General features: G+C 38.3%; 1 protein-coding gene across 7 annotated transcripts in view; it reads left to right on the forward strand.

Moving 5' to 3' along the window:
• Positions 1–21,140, forward strand: part of EYA3 (EYA transcriptional coactivator and phosphatase 3) — a 101,168-nt gene that overhangs the window by 72,171 nt on the left and 7,857 nt on the right. For all 7 annotated transcript variants that reach the window (XM_004425823.3, XM_014784056.2, XM_087446459.1 and 4 more), the window contains 6 exons: positions 2,543–2,626; positions 4,715–4,804; positions 6,853–6,911; positions 9,422–9,582; positions 11,798–11,912; positions 13,180–13,301. In XM_004425823.3, coding sequence (XP_004425880.1) covers positions 2,543–2,626; positions 4,715–4,804; positions 6,853–6,911; positions 9,422–9,582; positions 11,798–11,912; positions 13,180–13,301 — 631 coding nt within the window. The remainder of the gene's footprint in view (positions 1–2,542; positions 2,627–4,714; positions 4,805–6,852; positions 6,912–9,421; positions 9,583–11,797; positions 11,913–13,179; positions 13,302–21,140) is intronic.

Here is a 21,140-nt window from a genome sequence, read left to right on the forward strand (position 1 = left end):
AGCTGCAAACCTCAGGCCTCTGAAGCGGAGCACACGAACTTAACCACTATGCCACCAGCCTGGCCCCCCCTTTGCATGTTTTTTTTAGTTGGGTTGTTTGTCTTTTTGTTGTTGAGTTTTAGGAATTCTTTATATAGTCTGGATACTAATCCCTTATCAAATATATGATGTGCAAATATTGTCTCCCATTCTGTGGGTTGTCTTTTTGCTCTCTTGATAGTATTCTTTGATGCACAAAAGTTTTAAATTTTGATTAAGTCCTATTTTTATTTTATTGCTTGTGCTTTTGGTATTAAGAATATGAGGTTATGAAGATATTCACCTATGTTTTTTTCTAAGAGTTTTATTGTTTTAGCTCTTAAATTTAGGTCTTTAATCCATATTGAGTTAATTTTTGTATATGGTGTAAAGTAAAGGTCTAATTTTATTCTTTTGCACGTGGATATCCAATTTTCTCAGCACCTTTTGTTGGAAAGACTTTCCTTTCCTCATTGGATGGTCTTGGTATTCTTGTCAAAAAAAGCAATTGACCGTATATGTAAGGGCTTTTTTCTGGGCTCTCTCTTCTATTTCATTGGTCTATGTGTCTATCCTTATACTAGTACCAGATTGTTTTGATTACTGTAGCTTTGTAGTAAGTTTTGAAATCAGAAAGTATAAGTCTTTCAACTTTGTTCTTTTTCAGGATTATTTTGGCTATTTGGGGTCCCTTGAGATTCCATATGAATTTTAGGATAAGTTTTTCTATTTTTTTAAAGAACACTGTTGGGATTTTGATAGGGATTGCTTGAATTTGTAGATCACTTTGGGTAGTATGGTCATCTTAACAATGTTAAGTCTTCCATCCGTGAACATGGGATGTCTTTCCATTTATTTAGGTCTGTGTTCTTTAATTTCCTTCAGCAGTATTTATAGTTTTCATTGTACAAGTCTTTCACCTCAGTTAAATTTATTCCTAAGTATTTTATCATTTTTGATGCTATTGTAAATGGAATTGTTTTTTAAATTCTTTTTAGGATTATTCATTGCAAGTGCATAGAAATACAGTTGATTTCTGAATTCATTTATTAACTGTAACAATTTTTTATGGATTTTTTAGGGTTTTCTACATATAAGACCATCATCTGTGAACAGAGATTATTTTACTTCTTCCTTTCCAACTTGGATACCATTTTTTCCTTTTTTTGCCAAATTATTCTGGCTAGAATTTCCAGTACTATGTTGAATAGAAGTGGTGAAAACAGGCATACTTGTCTTATTCCTGATCTCAGGGGTAAAGCTTTCAGTCTTTCACCATTGAGTAAGATATTAGCTGTGGGTTTTTCATATATGGCCTTTAGCATATTGAGCAAATTCCCCTTTATTCCTAGTTTATTGAGTGTTTTTATCATGAAAGTGTGTTGAATTTTGTCACATGCTTTTTCTGTATCAATTAAGATTACTATGTGGGTTTTTTCCTCTATTCTAGTGATGCGGTATATTACATTGATTAATTTTTGTATGTTGATCCATCCTTGCATTCTGGGAACAAATCCCACTTGGCCATGGTCTATAATTCTTTTTAATATGCTGCTGAATTTTGTTTGCTAGTATTTTGTTGAGGATTTTTGTATCAATATTCATAAAGGATATTGGTCTGCAATTTTCTTTTCTTGTAGTGTCTTTATCTGACTTTGGTATCAGGGTAATGCTGGCTTCATAGAGTGAGTTAGGAAGTGTCCCCTCCTCTTCAACTTTTTGGAAGAATTTAGGAAGGATTGATGTTAGTTCTTCTTCAAATGTTTGGTAGAATTCACCAGTGAAGCTATCTGGGATTCTTGGGATGTTTTTAATTACTGATTAAACCTCCTTACCAGTTCAAGGTCTATTCAGATTTTTCCATTTCTTCTTGAGTCAGTTTTTGGCACTTTGTGTATTTCTAGGAATTTGTTGCTTTTGTCTGAGTTATTTGTTGATGTATAGCTGTTCATAGTATTCTCTTATAATCCTTTTTATTTCTGTAAAATTGGTAATAATATCTCCACTTTGATTTCTGAATTTAGTAATTTGAGTCTTCTCTTTGTTCTTAGTCGCTCTAGCTAAAGGTTGTCGATTTTGTGGATCTTTTCAAGAAACCAACTTTTGGTTTTGTTGATTTTCTCTATTATTTTTCTACTCTCTACTTTATCTCCATTCTAATCTTTATTATTTCCTTCCTTCTGCTGGCTTTTTCTAGTTCCTTAAATTGCACAGTTAGGTTATTGATTGAGATCTTACTTCTTTTTCAAGGTATGCATTTACAGCTATAAATTTTCCTCTTAGTACTGCTTTTGCTGCATTCCATAAAATTTAGTATGTGGTGTTTTTGTTTTCATTCATCGCAAGGTATCTTCTAATTTCACTTGTGATTTCTTCTTTGATCTATTGGTTGTTTAAGACTATGTTGTTTAATTTTTCACGTTTGTGAATTTTCCAGTTTTCCTTCTGTTATTAATTTCTTGTTTCGTTCCATTGTGATTGGAAAAGGTGCTCACTCATTATTTTTTATATTTTCCTCTCTAAGCGAGTATTTCTGTGGGACTTGGATGAAACCATCATCATCTTCCACTCCCTTCTTACTGGATCCTATGCCCAGAAGTATGGAAAGGTAATTTGAGTCCTACTTCCTTTGTTATAACTGTCCCTCTCCTGACTATATGAGCAGGTAACCAAAATCAGTTTCTCTGCCAACTCCATCTTACCCTGTTGGCCTTTCACTTTCCTTGTAAAACTTCACCTCATGGCTTGTACCAGGCAGGCTGCATGGTCGGGCAGAGTTGATGATAAAGCTAGGTACTAGGCCTAGGACCAGTGCTGAAAGCTGAAGTTGTTCGAGAGTGGTATTTTGTAAAGACTAAGTATGGGAATGAGACTCAAAACAGAGTGGAGTCTCAAGATTATATATTCCAAAGACTGATCTGTTATCCCTTAAGTCACTTTTAACAGCCCAAACTGAGCATTTCATTTAGCCTAGTATATGCCAGATGTGTAAATTTAAAATATAGATAAAATATAAAATATCTTTCTAAAATAGATTACATACCTACTTAAACTAAATATACCAAGCAGAATTTAACTTGTTTAGTCATCAGTATAAACATCAATTTTTTTTTTTTTTTTTTTTTTTTAAAGATTTTATTTATTTATTTTTTCCCCCCAAAGCCCCAGTAGATAGTTGTGTGTCATAGCTGCACATCCTTCTAGTTGCTGTATGTGGGACGCGGCCTCAGCATGGCCGGAGAAGCAGCGCGCCGGTGGGAGCCCGGGATCCGAACTCGGGTCGCCAGCAGTGGAGCGCGCTCACTTAACCACCAAGCCACGGGGCCGGCCCATAAACATCAATTTTAATAGAGGGATGAGCTGTTTTTGAGATATTTGCTGTATATTTCTACACTAAATTACCTCCAGGCTCCTATTTTTCATTTTCTCTGAATAAATTTTATAAAAATATTTGCCTTCTTTGCTCTCTTACTAGACCCAGTTATTTTTTATTGTCACTAATGTTTCTGTTAGAAGTATTTTCCATAGGCTTTTAGTATGTAAGCTGGCAAGCTGATATAAGTCCTTTTTCTTTTCTTCTTTCATATACTATATAACTAGTCTGGTTATAAAAGTATATAAAATAAGAGCATACAACCTCTAAGTGAAGGCCTGATGGTTCATTTTAAAGCTAAATGCATTGGTTTTCCTGTAAATCTTTTGTATCTTCAGCCTTTCTTTACAAACCTGATTGTTGATATTGTCAGATAACTGATTTCTGGTGTTATGCTGTGCGTGTGTGTGTGCAGGGAAGATAATGAAAGATAATGAGTGTTATAATAGCAATATTTTAGCAATAGTTAGAATTTCTCCTGAAACGGCAATTTCCGCAAAAATTAAGTGCGTGGTTTTTTTTGGGTTTTTTTGTTTTTTTTTTTTTTGGTGAGGAAGATTAACCCTGAGCTAACATCTGTTGCCAATCCTCCTCTTTTTGCTGAGGAATATTGGCCCTGGGCTAACATCTGTGCTCATCTTCCTCTGCTTTATATGTGGGATGCCTGCCACAGCATGGCTTGACAAGCGATGCATAGGTCCTCGCCCAGGATCCGAACCTGCAAACACCAGAGCACGTGCACTTAACCACTACACCACCAGGCTGACCCTGAGTAGTTTTGTTGTTTGGGTTTTTTTGGTTTTTTATTTTTTCCTGTGAGGAAGATCAGCCCTGAGCTAACATCTGATGCCAATCCTCCTCTTTTTGCCAAGGAAGATTGGCCCTGGGCTAACATCCGTGCCCATCTTCCTCTACTTGATACGGGACGCTGCCACAGCATGGCCTGGCAAGCAGTGCGTTGGTGCGCACCCGAGATCCAAACCTGCAAACCGTCAGGCCGCTGAAGTAGAGCGCATGCACTTAAGCGCTGTGCCACCGGGCCAGCCCTGGGTTTTTTTTTTTTAAAGTGGGTTTTCTAAGTTTTTTTAAGTGGATATGTTTTTAAGTGGGTTTAGTTTTCTAGAAACTAGTCCTAAAACTTTTCATTCTGCATAACCCCAGATTCTTGTAACTGTGGTTAAAGTTGCATCACTAGTAGTTGGAAGCACTATTGTGGGTCTGTGTTGTTTTGGCCTTGAGCCAAAATAATTTTGAAATATTTAAAGATCAGAACCAGTGCTATGAGTAGCAAGTCAAGCAAATTTTTCTCTTATTGTCTTCCAGGACCCAACAGTAGTGATTGGCTCCGGTTTAACAATGGAAGAAATGATTTTTGAAGTGGCTGATACACATCTATTTTTCAATGACTTAGAGGTAAGCATTTTAAATTGTTTCTGTGTTTCAGTGAAACATTGTTCGGTAACTATTTATTGAGCCTGTGCTTATTTTATTTAGAGGAAATGTGGTTAGACAGGGTGGGTATGGAGAGGCAAGCTGGCCACTTAGGCATACGTAGGCTTGCAGGAATAGTGCTTTGGCTAGGTCACCTCAGTCTTGGTTCTGGCCCTCAATTTTATTGGCTCAAAAATTTGATTTTTGTTAGCCTATTTGGAAGTGATCTAGCTCTAGGGGAAATGCCAACCCGTCAGGCAAAACACTGATACATAAACCGACATTCCAATTTATTCATCTGTATTAAATAATATATAAGGTGGGTTTGATTGTTTATGCTCTTAATTATATTTTGACTGTTCTTCAATTTTACCTTCTTAAAAGATGGTCTCTTGATTTGTCAGATCTATAAATGGCTACTCTAACTCACTGTATTTTGTACATGCTTATTATCCATGTATAGATTAGTCTTGATGTCAAGAATCATTTTATAGTTAAGTGCAAGGAAAACCAGGAAACACTGAGAGCTTCTTGGTGAATTTTTTTAGCTTTGACATTTGAGTTCACCTTTGAGATGAACATGGTATAGTAGAAAGAGCACAGGACTGGGAGTCAGAAGACCAGAGTGTGAGTCCCAAGTTAGGAAAGTTATCTCCCCGTTCTGGACCTCAGTTAAGCAGTTATCCTACATAAGAAACTAGTAGCAGTTGTTCCATCTGGGGAGGGGAATGCGTTGCTGGGACACAGAGGTGGGAAGGAGCAAACTTGTCACTTCATGTCCTTTTGAATTTTGACCTATGTACTACGTATATTACCTAGTTTTTTAAAATAGTGAAAATTTTAAAGTAAAATAAAATAGCATTTTATAAACACAAAGTAATCCTATTTCTTTTTAAATAACAATCTATTTCTCAACAGACAATTCTCCAACAAATTGAATTAATAGGGCTCTAAACTCCAGTACTTTTGTCTAAGCTCCACAGTACTTTAATCTTCCCTCAACTTCACATGTTGATAAGTTAGGACATCATAGTTTTTATTCAGCAAACATTTATTGAAAACCTACTATGTGCCAATAATTATTGCCAAATTGTATTTGTAATGATTTTCTAGACATAGTCCTCACTCAGGACTGAAAGTTCTGTGAAGAATTTGACCTGAATGTGTTCCTGCCCCCAGGTCAGTGGTTCTCAACTTTAGGGGGCATAAGAATCACCTGGGGAGCTTGTTAAAAATGAAGATTCTAGGACTTCACTCCCAGAAAGTCTGATTCAAGTAGATCTGGGATGGACCCAAGAATATACATTTTTAAAAAACTTCCCCAGAGGATTCTGCTGCAGGTGGACATCACAACACTGCCTTAGGTGGTGTCAGAGGAGTGAATCTGTCAGAGTTAGGCAGTGGGTGGCATTTTATGTCAGTAGTAGCATGGGCTTGGTGGAAAGAACCTTGAACTCAAATTAGAAGACTCAGGCTCTTTCTAGTTTCATTTTATCCCTCACTAGTTGTATGACCTTGGGTAAATCATTTCACCTCACTTTTAGAACATGAGGAAATTGACTTAGATGACCTCTTCTAACTCGTAAGTTTGAACTTATAAATTTCTGTTTCAGTCATGCTCAGTTTTGATACCACACTCTACCAGCATCTGTTTCATCTGCAAAAATTTACTGGGTACATGCTATATAATATAAGGACACTGGACTGGACTAGAGGGGTACAAAGATGTAAGATATGGGCCATGCCGTAAGAGGCCTACAACATAATAGGCCTTACAGTCTAGTATAGGACATAAACACACTTGACAGTCTAAGGGAGCTTGTACTTATACCCATGAGCTGTTGGAAAAATGAACTATTGAAATAAGAGCATAACTGAGGGTTGGGATGGTTAAGGAAGTTTTCATGAGGAGAGAACATAAGGTATTTCATCACCCCATCATTATTTGTGGTATTTTTATAATATGTCATGGTAGTAGTAGCACTTCTTCTCCCTGGACTGAAATAATGTGTGATTTTGTCTTTTAACAGGAGTGTGACCAGGTGCACGTGGAAGACGTGGCTTCTGATGACAACGGTCAAGACTTGAGGTGATAAAACAATAATGTCTTTAAACATCAGTATACGTGTTACACAAGACACTGTTTAGGTTCAGAGGAAAACAAAGATGAATAAGACACAGCCCTAAAAGATATCATAGTTAATGATGGCATGCAGTGTGAGAAGGTGATAATAGAAGGTGTGATGGAGCACAGAAAAGAAAGTAATTCTGATGGGTGTGGGGATCAGGTGGTGCCGACATTGGGGCAGCCTTTTCAGTGCAATAGAATTTGAGTACAACCTTAAAGAATGGGTAGCAATCATGGGATGAGGAAAAAGCATTCCAACGTAAAGGATATATTAGTTTTTCCTTGGCCAAATTTTCAGTCAGGAGAAGTGTGCTTCCAGACTAGTTGGGTTTAGATGTAAATAAGCATCAGGAATTTTACCAAGAAAACTAATTGTGGGGGTCTGATGGTGTCAGGAATAACCCTATGGAAGACAATCTTAAACATATCACAGTGAATACTAAACTAAGGAGGTTCAGTGGCAAAATACTTGCTCATTTCTCTCTTCGCTAATGTCTTCTTGCCCAGTAGTCTTAGCTAAGAATAATCAAAAAACTTGTCTAGCTTATATTTAAAGACTTTTAGAAAAAAGACTGTCACGTCTTTTTGTGTGAATTTATTTTAATGTTTATCTTTTTCGTAAGCAAAAAGTTCTTCCTTATGTCTACCCTAAAATTGTTTGTCCCTGAATTCTCGAATCGAGAGCAGAACTGGATGTATCACTTAGTAAGGACCTAATCCTGTAGTGCTGAGAAAGATTGAAAGGTTTCACTTCAGGAGCAACATCCAGTCATGCATATTGTGCATTGCACAGACCTGGAGAGCACCATTCTTACGAGATTTTACTGGCCTTTTTAGGAAAAAGCATGGTCCGAAGCAGTTTATGATCTACTTTGAACCCTAGTTGTTGTTTTTTTTTTTGTCTTATATGTGTGACTAATCAGTAGTTGCCTACCCCATGTCTTGGCAGCTTTATTTACTTAAATATAGAATCTCACACTTAACTTATTGAACTTGATTTTGTTTTGTTTTGTTTTGTTTTTATAATTTTATTTATTTATTTATTTATTTTTCCCCCAAAGCCCCAGTAGATAGTTGTATGTCATAGCTGCACATCCTTCTACTTGCTGTATGTGGGACGCGGCCTCAGCATGGCCAGAGAAGCGGTGTGTCGGTGCGCGCCCGGGATCCAAACCCGGGCCACCAGCAGCGGAGCATGCGCACTTAACCGCTAAGCCACGGGGCCAGCCCTTGAACTTGGTTTTGACTTCTGATTGAACCAAGTAGTCTCTAATTCTGTCAGTCATTTTTTTTTCCTGAGGAAGATTCGCCCTGAGCTAACATCTGTGCCAGTCTTCCTCTGTTTTGTACATGGGATGCCACCACAGCATGGCCACCGACAAGTGGTGTAGGTCTGCACCTGGAATCCGAACCCAGGCCGCCGAAGTGGAGCGCACTGAACTTAACCACTAGGCCACAGGGCCAGCCCCCTGTCAGTCATTTTTAAATCTTTATTTAGAAAGTATTAATCCCTCCCAGCCTAACTGTATTGCTTATCTATTGCTGTATAACAAATTACCCAAAGCTTAGTAGCTTAAAACAATAACCACTTATCATCTCATAGTTTCTGTAAGTAAGGAACTTGAAAGTGACTTAGCTAGGTAGTTCTTAATCAGGGTCTCTGAGATTGAAATCAAGATATTGGCTGGAGCTAAAATCATCTGAAGGCTTGATTGGAGCTGGAGGGCCTGCTTCCAACCTCTCACATGTGGCTGATCACAGGAGGCCTCAGTTCCTCATTATGTGTGCCTCTGCATGGGGCGGCTTGAGTGTTCTCGTTTGAAAGCTGACTTCTTTCAGAGCAAGTGCTCTGAGAGAGAACAAGAGAAGCCTAGTATTTGAAGTCTAACGCCGTCACTTCCACCACATTCAAATCCAGTCCATACCTAAAGGGAGCAGAATTCGAAGAGAGGAATATTAAAGAATTTGTGGACATATTTTAAAGCCACCACAGTGACCCATGAACTTAATAAATTAGCCAACAGATCACTTAAGGAGAACATCCCCATTATCTTACTATTATTAGTATTTTGGGTTACTTCCTTTCACTGTTTTTTCACGTTTCTCCTTTTTACATATTTGCAACTATTTTGTGTGTGTGTGTACACAAAAATTTTATATTTTGATTTTTATTCACTGTAAGATGTCAGTAATGTCATTAATGGAAAGATGCTTTATCAGCCAAGCCAGCCTCTAGGGGATGCTGTGCGTGAATTGTTCCTACTCATCCCTTCTTCTCCATCCCTTCTTTGAGGGGTGAGATATAGGACTAATGAAAGATAGACTCTAACATACAGAGATTAAGGGAAAAGATTCTCAAAGCCATTAGCCTTGATGTCAGATGCCAGGAAAAGGACAGAGTCCCAGGTGGCATTCAGCCAACAACCCCATGCGGCATAGATTTTAATTTTTATCATCCTCTTTCTCTGCAGCAACTACAGTTTCTCAACAGATGGTTTCAGTGGCTCAGGAGGCAGTGGCAGCCATGGTTCCTCCGTGGGTGTCCAGGGAGGTGTGGACTGGATGAGGAAACTGGCTTTCCGCTACCGAAAAGTGAGAGAAATCTATGATAAGCACAAAAGCAACGTGGGTGGTAAGTGTGGCGTATGATCAGTCTAATATTCTATTTCCTTCTGATTTCCTGTGTTCTTTGCCAGGGATTCCTTAGAACTCCCTGGCAACTGCTTATCAATTTATGCCACAGTAACATTTTAACTCTGTATAAAAAAACATGGAGATTTGAATGAAAGCTTTTGGGGAGGAAGCTCTGCACTTCTCATGGACCTCTCTTAGCATAACTTTACAAAGTTCTCTTGTTCTTTTTAGATAAATGTCTTTTTAAAGGAAATGTTTTCCATAGATTATGTTTAATGACGTGTTTTATTCTGGAGTCAAAACTACTGTCAATACTAGTTAATAGGTTGCCATCTTTTTTTAGACTGATTTATATAATCATCAGGACAAGTCATGTAGAACTAGTGATTAGGTTTATAGTGGATGGAAAACTAGGTCCTGAATTTTAGGTTGGCAGTATCCATGTGTTACGACTTGAAGGACCTTGGAAATTCTTGCTGCCCAGAAATATCTCAAATGTCAGGTGCCGCTCTGCCTAAAATTCTGTTATTTGGAATTAATTAGCCATAGATTGTTCAAATTAGAAGAGATATTAGAGATTTAATCTAAATCCCTTATTTTGCATTTGAGAAAATTGATGTCCATCTTGAGGGTGATGAGGGCAGCTTACCCACGGTCACATAGAAGATATTTAAGCCTGTGAACCATCACCTTCAAAAATCTACATACATACAAAATGTTGCATGAAGTTTCAGGCATTCCATAGACTGCCTAGAGGTATATTACCCCAGGTCAAGAGAGCCCTGCCAGCGTATCATGCTGCCTTACAGTGCGGTGCAGAAAGTAAAAATAGGGCTTCCAAGATCAGTTTGCTTCATTCCTGTTACAGCCCTCTAATACCAGATAAAAATCACAGGCATCTGGGCTTTGGGAATCTAATTTACTTTTATAGGTTTCTCTTTATATTGCTTTTTTTCCCTCATGATTCAGAGCCAGGACTTTTTATTTGGGCAACTCCAAGTCTTTTTCCTTTTCCTCTCATAGACATTAGCCTTTCTTTTGTTGGTTTTCATATATAACCTAAGTATCTGATCCTTTCCCTGCCCATTGAGTGCTTAGACCTGGTTTTCTGAAGAAAGTGATATAACCCTCTGTGAGAATCCCCCGAGCCTACCCTGGGGAACATATTAAAAGTAATGTCCACCTATATTTTGTAAAATATGAATTAAAAGAGGTACTACATCATATTGTTAGTTAAGTATATGGCATATGTATACTATGTTTATATCATACGTAACATATAGGTACTAATTTTGTTGTTGTGTTTTGTCAGAAATGTTGAGAGTCATCTGATTCTAGGCTTGCATTGTGAAACCATTAACCTGAAAACAAATTTTACGCAGTTCTACTCCTCATAGTAATGCCTTCTGTTTTTATGAAGTATTGGTAATAGAATACAGGATTTCTCTTTTTACCTTCAATACAGAAAATTCAGGGCCAGGTTTATTATTTTAATATTATAACTCAAGTGTCTGATAACATGCTCCCATCAGATGAATTCTGTTTTGTTTTGTGCTTAATCGTCTGATCTTAAGTAGTGTTTTAGTCTCTTATCAGCTGGAGTTGTTTCAGAAGTAAGTATAGTACAAGTAAATGACATTCAAGAGACTTGGTTATTCACCCTGGAATCTCAGGTTGATGGTTTTGAAAGGGGTGAAAGCACAGTCACCATGGGAGCAGTGTGTGGTAGTGGAAAGACTTCTGAGACCAAAAGCCGCTAACTTGCTGTGTAATCTTAGGCAGCTCCCTTTTCTCCCTGGGCTTTGGTTTCTTTAGAAAAAGATTGGAAATACAATGGACTTTTCCTGCTATAACACTCATTTTTCCCCCCGTTGGTTCTTGATATCACTTTAAAGCAGGGCTACTCAAAGTGTGGTCCACCAGTCTGCAAATTATGCTACTGGTTGGTGATGAAAGAAAGAGCTTGTGCCAGAATCTAATCACAATGTTTCTATCAGCTGATTTTGTTGTAGTTCTGCCCCCCTAGCAAACATTCTGGTAAAGAAAGTCAAAAAGGCATTTTGAGTGGGCTACTCTATGGTTTTACCAAGAAGAGAAATATATTAGCTCAGTAGAATGACTCACTATTTTTAAATTGAATTTAGAAGTTGCTTCCTCAATGTCAGCAAGGATATGTTGTCAAATGATAAATGTGTCTGCTTTCATTCTCAAAGGCCTCCTCAGTCCCCAGAGAAAGGAAGCACTGCAAAGACTAAGAGCAGAAATTGAAGTTTTAACAGATTCCTGGTTAGGAACTGCATTAAAGTCCTTACTTCTCATCCAGTCCAGGTATGGAAATGGTTCTTTTAGGTCTCATTCTCCCAGAGACACACCCTTTCCAACCCTAGTCCAGAGTAAGCCATTCCCTAAATTACGGTTTGGGATAGGGTGAGAGGAGTTTAAATGATGCAGGGAAGTATTTAGGTTAAGTGAGAGGCAGCACTTTAGAGTTTTAAGAGAATATTTATATATAAAAGCCTTTTTCTTTCCCCTTACTTTTTGCTCACAAAATTAAAACTTAGTAACCCATAATCTCCAGCTCAGGAGATGGGCCTGGTGCTATCAAAGAATACACGCAGGAGACATATCACAAATATCCTAAGTACCGGAAGCTCCAAAGAACTGTACCAAAACCTACTCAGGAAGGAAGGATTCAAAAGAAAAAGGGTACAGGGGCCAGCCCCGTGGCGTGGTGGTTAAGTGCGTGCGCTCTGCTGCTGGCGGCCAGGGTTTGGATCCCGGGCACGCACCGATGCACTGCTTGTCAGGCCATGCTGTGGCAGCGTCCCACATAAAGTAGAGGAAGATAGGCACGGATGTTAGCCCAGGGCCAGTCTTCCTCAGCAAAAAACGAGGGCGATTGGCATGGATGTTGGCTCAGGGCTGATCTTCCTCACCAAAAAAAAAGAAAAAGGATACAGTAAGCAGATTAAGGAGATTTGAGCTTGAAGCTTAAAATGGGAAATAAATCCAGTCATATATATACCAATACCCTTATTGCTCCCTCCCTCAAAGCGGGAATTCCAGATTCACAACCTAATAGAGTAAACAGTAAAACTAACACTGAAGGGTGGATATCCCTGAAGGTAAAGGACATGTGAAATTAATGCATATTCTGGAATCTATGTTGCTATTGTGTGAAGAACAGAGAGGACTCAAATCATATCTCACTTAAGGGCTGAGTTGCATTCGGATGAAATAGCACTGTAACTGAACGTCTTTGTTGTTTGTTTTCTAGAGTATGGTATCAGTGACATGGGTTGGTGGTATTTAGTGACAAGTGCGGTGAGCTAGAATGGTCAGAACGGAAGTGAGGCAAGAATCAAGTTGCTACTATGTGCCCACTATAGAATCTCTGACCTTTAATATGGAAAATAAATGAATCCAAGATAATTAGAGCAATAACTAAATATTGACACTGAGCAAATATCATACCAGGCCCTTTGACGTTAATTTTTAATAATTAGATCCTAAAGAGAAGACCCATTTGAATTCTTGCTCCCAGGTTGGTTTGGTTTCACCTTTTTCTTTTCTTTTCCCTCTTTCTCCCTTCTAGAAAAAATTGTGTGAATGTTCTGATCACTACAACCCAGCTGGTTCCAGCTCTGGCCAAGGTTCTCCTATATGGGCTAGGAGAAATATTCCCCATTGAAAACATCTATAGTGCTACCAAGATTGGTATGATTTCTATTCTGTTTCTTGTCACCGGCCTTACAGTAATACTTCCTACTTATGATGTACTTATTATTTACCAATCCTTCTGTTAGGCACTTCATATATATAATCCTCACAGCAGTCTTCTCCAAATATTACTGATGAGGCAGTTTAAGCTTAACAGCTATGTAGCTTTCTCAAGGCTTCACAACTAGTAACTTACATAAACAGAATTCAAATCCAGGTCTGTCAGACTTAAAACTTATCATGCTCTTTTCCTTTATAATATTTGAAAGAACATAATATCTAGTTTAGAAATCTAATTTTGCCTCATGTCAAATTTCTCTTTCATGGAGAGAGTGCTGCAGTATGGTATAATAGAAAAAGCACTAGATTAAAAATCAAGGACTAAGATGTATACTTAAAGTGGCTAAATCACTTATACCCATTAGGATGGCTGCTATCAAAAAAGCAAAATAACAAATGTTGGCGAGGATATGGAGAAATTGGAATCCTTCTGCACTGTTGGTGGGATTGTAAAATGGTGTAACTGCTATGGAAAACAGTATGGCAGTTCCTCAAACAACTAAAAATAGAACTATCGTATGATCCAGGAATCCCACTTCTGGGTATATATCCAGAAGAATTGAAAGTAGGATCTCAAAGAAATATTTACACACCTGTGTTAACAGCAGCATTATTCACAGTAGCCATGTGGTGGAAGCAACCCAAATATCCATCAAATGAATGGGTAAAGAAAATGTGGTATATACCTACCTACAGTGGGCTATTATTCAGCCTTAAAAGGGAAGGAAATTCTGTCACATGCTACCACATGTATCAACTTTGAGGACATTATGCTAAGTGAAGTAAGCCAATCACAAAAAGACAAATACCATGTTTCCACTTATATAAGGTACCCAGAGTAATCAAATTCATGGAAACAGAAAGTAGAATGGTGGTTAACAGGGGCATGGGGGAAGGGGAGATAGGGAGTTGTTTAATGAGTATAGAATTTCAGTTTTGCAAAGGAAAAAGGTCTGGAGATATGTTGTACAACAATGTGAGTATACTTAACACCACTGAAATGTACATTTAAAAATGATTAAGATGATAAATTCTATGCTGTGTGTTTTTTACCACAATTTTTTGAAAAGGCAAAAAAAAATAATAATAATGAGGACTAGGGTTCAAGTCCTAGCTCCTTCTCTTACTAGCTCTTACTTTAGGCAAATTACTTTATCTCCTGAGCCTTGGTTTTCTCATTTAAAATGAGAAACTGCCAGACAGGTTGTGAAAATCATGTGAGACTGTGTATATGAAGGTACTTTTTAACCCCTAAAAATATTTTCAGTACCAAGTATAGGAAATAGTAGGTACTCAATAAATACTTGCTTAATTAATTGGCACCAAGTTTATACAAAACCAGCTTGTTCTGCTGAGAAGACAGCAGAATGTCTGACTAATCCTTATGTGCTGCACATAGTCCAGGGAAAGTGGAGTATGACAGCCATCTCCTTACCCGTCCATATTGTTTAGTCTATGCTTACAGTTCCTACTTTCCTACTGTAGCAAAGGAGAGGGTCCTAGAGTCTGAAGATGAGCTATGGTTATTCGTTTTTTAATCTGCTACATACCTGTTGATCAGCTTTATCCATAAAAAATTGGTCTAATTTTTTTTATACCTGAGGATCTGTGGAAGTTATAAGCCCACCAAGTCCTATTGACATTTATTTTTCTTCGTTCACCAAGTATTTATTGATCACCTTTTATATGCAAGGCATTTTTCTAAGTACTGGGGATATAGCAGTGATCAAAAAAGACAAAAATCCTTTCCCCTAGTGGGAGGAAACAGTCAGTAAACAAGTAAATAAGTAAAACAGACTATGTTAGATGGTGACAAATGCTGTGGATAAAAATCGGTCAGGGAGAGAAGATCATGTTTTAACCAGGATAGTTAGGGAAGACCTCAGTGAAAAGTTATCTTTTAAGCAAAGACCTAAAGGAGGTGAGGGAGTTAGCCAATAGCATTTACATGGAGCAGGAGCATGCCAAGGAGAGGGAACAACAAGTGGAAAAGGTTGGAGGCATGTTCAAGGAAGAGCAAGGGAGGAAGAATGTTGGGAAATAAAGTCACAGAGATCAAAGGAGAGGGTGGAGAGATCCTACGGGTCCTTATAGATTATCGTAAAGACTCTGGCTTTTATTCTGATGAAATGCTGTTTTAAGCTTTTGAGTAGGAGTGACGAGGTCTGACTTACACCATAAACAGATCAGTCTGGCTGCTGTGTAGGTTCTTGAGGAGGATAGCTGGAAGTCAAGTTAGGAGGTTATTGTAAGAATCCAGGGGTGGCAGTGGAGGTAGTAGAACCAAGGTAGTAGCAATGGAGGTTGAGAAGTCATTAGTTACTGATTATATTAAGAAGGCAGAGCTCCAGGATTTGCTGATAGTTTGGATGTGAGGTGTGAAAGAAAAAGAAGTTAAGGATGACTCCAAGGATTTTGGCCTAAGCAACTCAAAGGATGAAGATGTCATTTACTGAGGTGAAGAAGGCTATGATAGAAAGATTAGGAGTTTAGTTTTAGACATAAAGTTTGAAATAATTTTTAGGCATCCAAGTGGAGATGTCAAGTAGGCAATTGGATATCTGATTCTGGAAGTCTATGGAGAGGTACTGTCTGGAGATAAGTAATTAGGAGTTCTTTGTGTACATGTGATCTTAGGTATAAGATCATAGGAATGAGCGCAGACAGAGAAGAATAGAGATCTAAGAACTAAGCCCTGGGGCCCTCTGTTATTTAAATGTTTGGATCTTAAGGTGAAACCAGCAAAAGTGTCAGAAGGAAAGGTACGTGAGGTAGGAAGAAAACAAGGAGAATGGTGTCTTGGAAGACAAAGGAAGGGAAAGTGATCAACTCTAGCAGATGTTGCTGATGGGTCAAATAAGACCTGGAAATTGAAGGTTGTTTTTAGCTAGATGGAGGTCATTAATAACTTTGACATACTGTTGGAGCAAAGTGATGGAGATGAAACCCTAATTGGAATGGGTTTAAGAGAGAATGAGAAGGGAGGAGCTGGAGACAGCAACTAGATGACAACACTTGAGAAGAGATCTGTTGTAAAGAAGAGCAAAGAAATGAGGCAGTAACTGGAGGGGTATATTGGCTTGAGAGGATTTTTGAACATAAGAAAAATTATAGCAAGTTTATATGTAGATGGAAATGATCCCCTAGATGAGGAAAGATGATAATGGTGCCTGCTGTGTGTCAGGCATTGCCAAAGCACCAGGAATATAGCAGTGACAAAATCCTCTGTCCTTATGGAACTTACCTTCAATCACTGGTGCTATGATAATTGGGTTATCCAGATGGGGAAAAAGGAAGAATTGTATTCCTTCTTTACACTGTTGGCAAAAATGAATTCCAGGTAAATAAAAGAACTTAACATGACTGGTACAAAAACAGACACACAGATCAGTGGAACAGAATTGAAAGCCCAGAAATAAAACCAGACATATACGGACAGCTAATCCTCGACAAAGGAGCTAAGAACATACAATGGAGAAAGGAAGGTCTCTTCAATAAATGGTGCTGGGAAAACTGGACAGCCACATGCAAAAGAATGAAAGTAGACCATCTGTTATCGCCATTCACAAAAATTAACTCAAAATGGATCAAAGACCTGAAGGTGAGACCTGAAACTATAAAACTCCTAGAAGAAAATATAGGCAACACACTATTTGACATTGGTCATAAAGGAATCTTTTTGGATGCCGTGTCTACTCAGACTAGGGAAACTAAAGAAAAAATAAGCAAGTGGGACTTCATCAGATTAATGAGCGTCTACATGACAAATGAAACCAGGATCAAAATGAATAGACGAGGGGCTGGCCCGGTGGTGCAAGCGGTTAAGTGCGTGCACTCCGCTGTGGTGGCCCGGGGTTCGCCAGTTCGGATCCCGGGCATGCACCAACGGACCACTTGTTAAGCCATGCTGTGGCAGCGTCCCATATAAAGTAGAGGAAGATGGGCACGGATGTTAGCTCAGGGCCAGTCTTCCTCAGCAAAAAAGAGGAGGATTGGCATTGGATGTTAGCTCAGGGCTGGTCTTCCTCACAAAAAAAAAAAAAAATGAATAGACAACCTACCAGCTGGGAGAAAATACTTGTAAAACATATATCCGACAAGGGGTTAATCTCCATAATATATAAAGAACTCGCACAACTGAACAACAAAAAAACAACCCGATTAAAAAGTGGGCAGAGAAAATGAACAGACACTTCTCTAAAAAAGATATAAGGATGGCCAATAGGCTTATGAAAAGATGTTCAATATCACTAATCATCAGGGAAATGCCAATCAAAACAACACGTAAGATATCACCTCACACCCGTTAGAATGGCTATAATCACCAAGACAAAAAGCAACAAATGTTGGAGAGGATGTGGAGAATTGGGAACCCTCATACACAGCTGGTGAGAATGCAAACTGGTGCAGCCTCTATGGAAAACAGTATGGAGAGTCCTCAAAAAATTAAAAATAGAAATACCCTATGATCCAGCTATCCCACTACTGGGAATCTATCCAATGAACCTAAAATCAACAATCCAAAGAGCCTTATGCACCCCTATGTTCGTTGCAGCATTATTCACTAGCCAAGAAGCGGAAGCAACCCAAGTGTCCCTTGACTGATGATTGGATCAAGAAGATGTGGTATATATATACAATGGAATACTACTCAGATAAAATCCTCCCATTTGCAACAACATGGATGGACCTGGAGGGTATTATGTTAAGTGAAATAAGCCAGAAAGAGAAAGACAAACACCATATGATTTCACTCATATGTGGAATATAAACCAACACATGGGCAGAGAAAACTGTATAGTGGTTACCAGGGACGTGGGGGGTGGGCACAAGGGGCGAAGGGAGACATGTATATGGTGATTGACAAACAATAATGTACAACCAAAATTTCACAATGTTATAAACTATTAATACATCAATAAAAAAAAACTTAACATGAAAAGTAAAACTTTAATATTTAGAAGAAAATATAGAAGAGTATCTGTATGACCTTAAGGTAGAGAAGGATCTCATTTAAAAGACCCAAAAAATAGTATAAAAAGAACAAAAAATTATCGTTTTGATTGCATGAAGCTTTTAACTTTATATACCACGAAAGATAACATGAAGTGACAAGGGAAGCCACAGACTGGGAGAAGATATTTGCAACACATTTACTTGTTAATTAGTATACAGAATCTATAAAGAATTCCTGCAAACTGATAAGCAATAAACCAAATAATAGAAAAGTAGGCAGAAACCTTGAAACAGCCAATTTGCAGAAAAGGAAACCCAAATTGTCAGTAAACATATGATAAGTTCCTTAACCTCATCAATTAAGGATCTGCAAATGATGGAAATGCAAATTAAAATGTGATGCACTTCCCATTTATTAGATTGAGAAAAATTAAATATGACAGTGCCAAACTTTATCAAGGAAATGGAAACACTTACTCTGCATATGAGATTGAAAATAGATATAACCCTTCTTGGAGAATAGTGTATCAATGTCTGGTAAAATTTGAGGTGTGCATAGCCCTTTGATCAAGCAATTCCACTTTTAGATATATATACTGTAGTGCAGGGATCTGCAGGCTATAACCCATGTGCCCAATTCTGCCCACTGCCTGTTTTTGTAAAGTTTTCTCAAAACATAGCCATGCCCAATCATTTCCATAGCTACTTTCACACTACAGTAGCAGAGTTAAATAGTTAGATCAAAGATCATATGACCTACAAAGTCTGAAATATTTACTATCTGACTCTTTACAGAAAAGTTTGCCAACCTCTGCCCTTGAGTAATTCTCATGTGCACAAGGAGACATGTACAAGGATTTTTTTGATGGCATATTGTTCATAATAGAAAATAATTGGAAACAGCCTATCCATGAACGTGTCTGTGAACAGAAAATACATCAGTGGATATATTTAAACAATAGAGTACCATACAGCAGTTAAAAGTGAATGAACTAAAACTTCATATATCCATAAGGATGAATATGAAAAACAATGTTGAACACAAAAAACACATTGCAGATAGATATGTACAGTATTTAACATTTATGTAAAGGTTAAAAATGTTCAAAACAATACTGTATATTATTTATGGATATATACTCAAAGAGAAAGGAGGGAAGAAGAATGGCATCAGGTAGGGAGACTTCAAATAAATCTGTAATATCTCATTCATGTATTTTTTTTATCTAAAGCAACTACAAAGTATTAAGATTTGACAAAGCTGGGTTGGTGGTAGGAATACAGGCATTTATTTTTATTACTCTCCTTTCTTTGTATGTTGAATTATTTCATTTACAAGGGATTTAGGGGAGGAATATGTCTGAAACCCACCCTTCAGATTTTGCTGTTGTTGCCACTGCCTTACTATGCCTTTCACAAGAACCCAGAGCACTCACTAAGCCTCCTGCATCTGAAAGGTAGATTTTCTGTAGTGCTCGTTATACGGAGTCCTGGCACCCAAAGGCTCATCAAACTAATGGAAATAATTTTATTCCCTCTAACAGTAAGTGTGCTTATTTGGTGATTTTCCTCAGCCTCATTTTGTCCAGAGCCAATTTGCGAAACTACAGTGGTACCTGGCACCATGGTAACCCCAGTGAGAGGCTTGAGGCTTTTCTTCTTTTCTTCACAGAACTTTGAAATGGGAGCAAGGAGAGGAAACATCTGTTCAGTTCCTCTGAAATGATTTCAGAATTGTGGTTCTCTTAATTGCCACTCTCTGATCTTGGACATTAAAGAGAATTCTCAAAATCATTTCTGAAAATGTTTTTGATGAGGGAAACCCAGGAACCTAAAGCTCTCCAAAGGCTTGATAGGTTTTGCAGTTATCAATTCAGTTGTTTAACATTTGGTAAGCTGACTAGTCATTGGCCTTATTCTCCTGAACATGAAAGCTCATCTCTGGGATTGTTTTGAGAGTGTAAAATGGAGGAAATATATTTACCAACTGTATTGGAGTCATTTTTTCATGTAGTTACTTCTTCACTTTGAGCTGTTAATAACTCAGTCTCTTGGGCCGGCCCCGTGGCTTAGCGGTTAGGTGCATGCTCTCCGCTGCCGGCGGCCCGGGTTCGGATCCCGGGTGCGCACCGAGGCACCACTCCTCCAGCCATGCTGAGGCCGCGTCCCACATACAGCAACTAGAAGGATGTGCAGCTATGACAGACAACTATGTACTGGGGCTTTGGGGGAAAAATAAATAAATAAAATCTTTAAAAAAAAAAAAAAATAACTCAGTCTCTTAATCCTTTTAGAGGAGACATTCCTAAATGTATTTCATCCTTGATCATCACGTGCCAAGCAATGAAAACATCTCTATGTCCGTGTCCTCTAAATATGAGACATTCGCCTTGTTGGGTCTTAGGGAAAAAGTCTAGAATCTGACTTAAGTTTTTTTTTTTTTCTATAGGCAGATGATAGGGTCGGCCCTGTGGCTTAGCCGTTAAGTGCTCACGCTCAGCTGCTGGCGGCCCGGGTTCGGATCCTGGGCGCGCACCGACGCACCGCTTCTCCGGCCATGCTGAGGCCGCGTCCCACATACAGCAACTAGAAGGCTGTGCAACTATGACATACAACTATCCACTGGGGCTTTGGAGGAAAAGAAATAAATAAATGAAAATTATAGGCAGATGATAAATTAGACTGTGGGTCTAGCAGAGGCTGGCTTAGGTTGTAAGGATGTAATGGTTGGAATGGAATTAGACAAAGAACTCTTCAACACTTTGAACATAATAAGAATTCATTATTAGTTGAATTATTTAATGATTGAAATGTGGCTAA

This window comes from Ceratotherium simum, chromosome 22 (assembly GCF_057802395.1).
Source record: "Ceratotherium simum simum isolate JZ-2026a chromosome 22, ASM5780239v1, whole genome shotgun sequence".
Classification (NCBI taxonomy): Eukaryota; Metazoa; Chordata; class Mammalia; order Perissodactyla; family Rhinocerotidae; genus Ceratotherium; species Ceratotherium simum.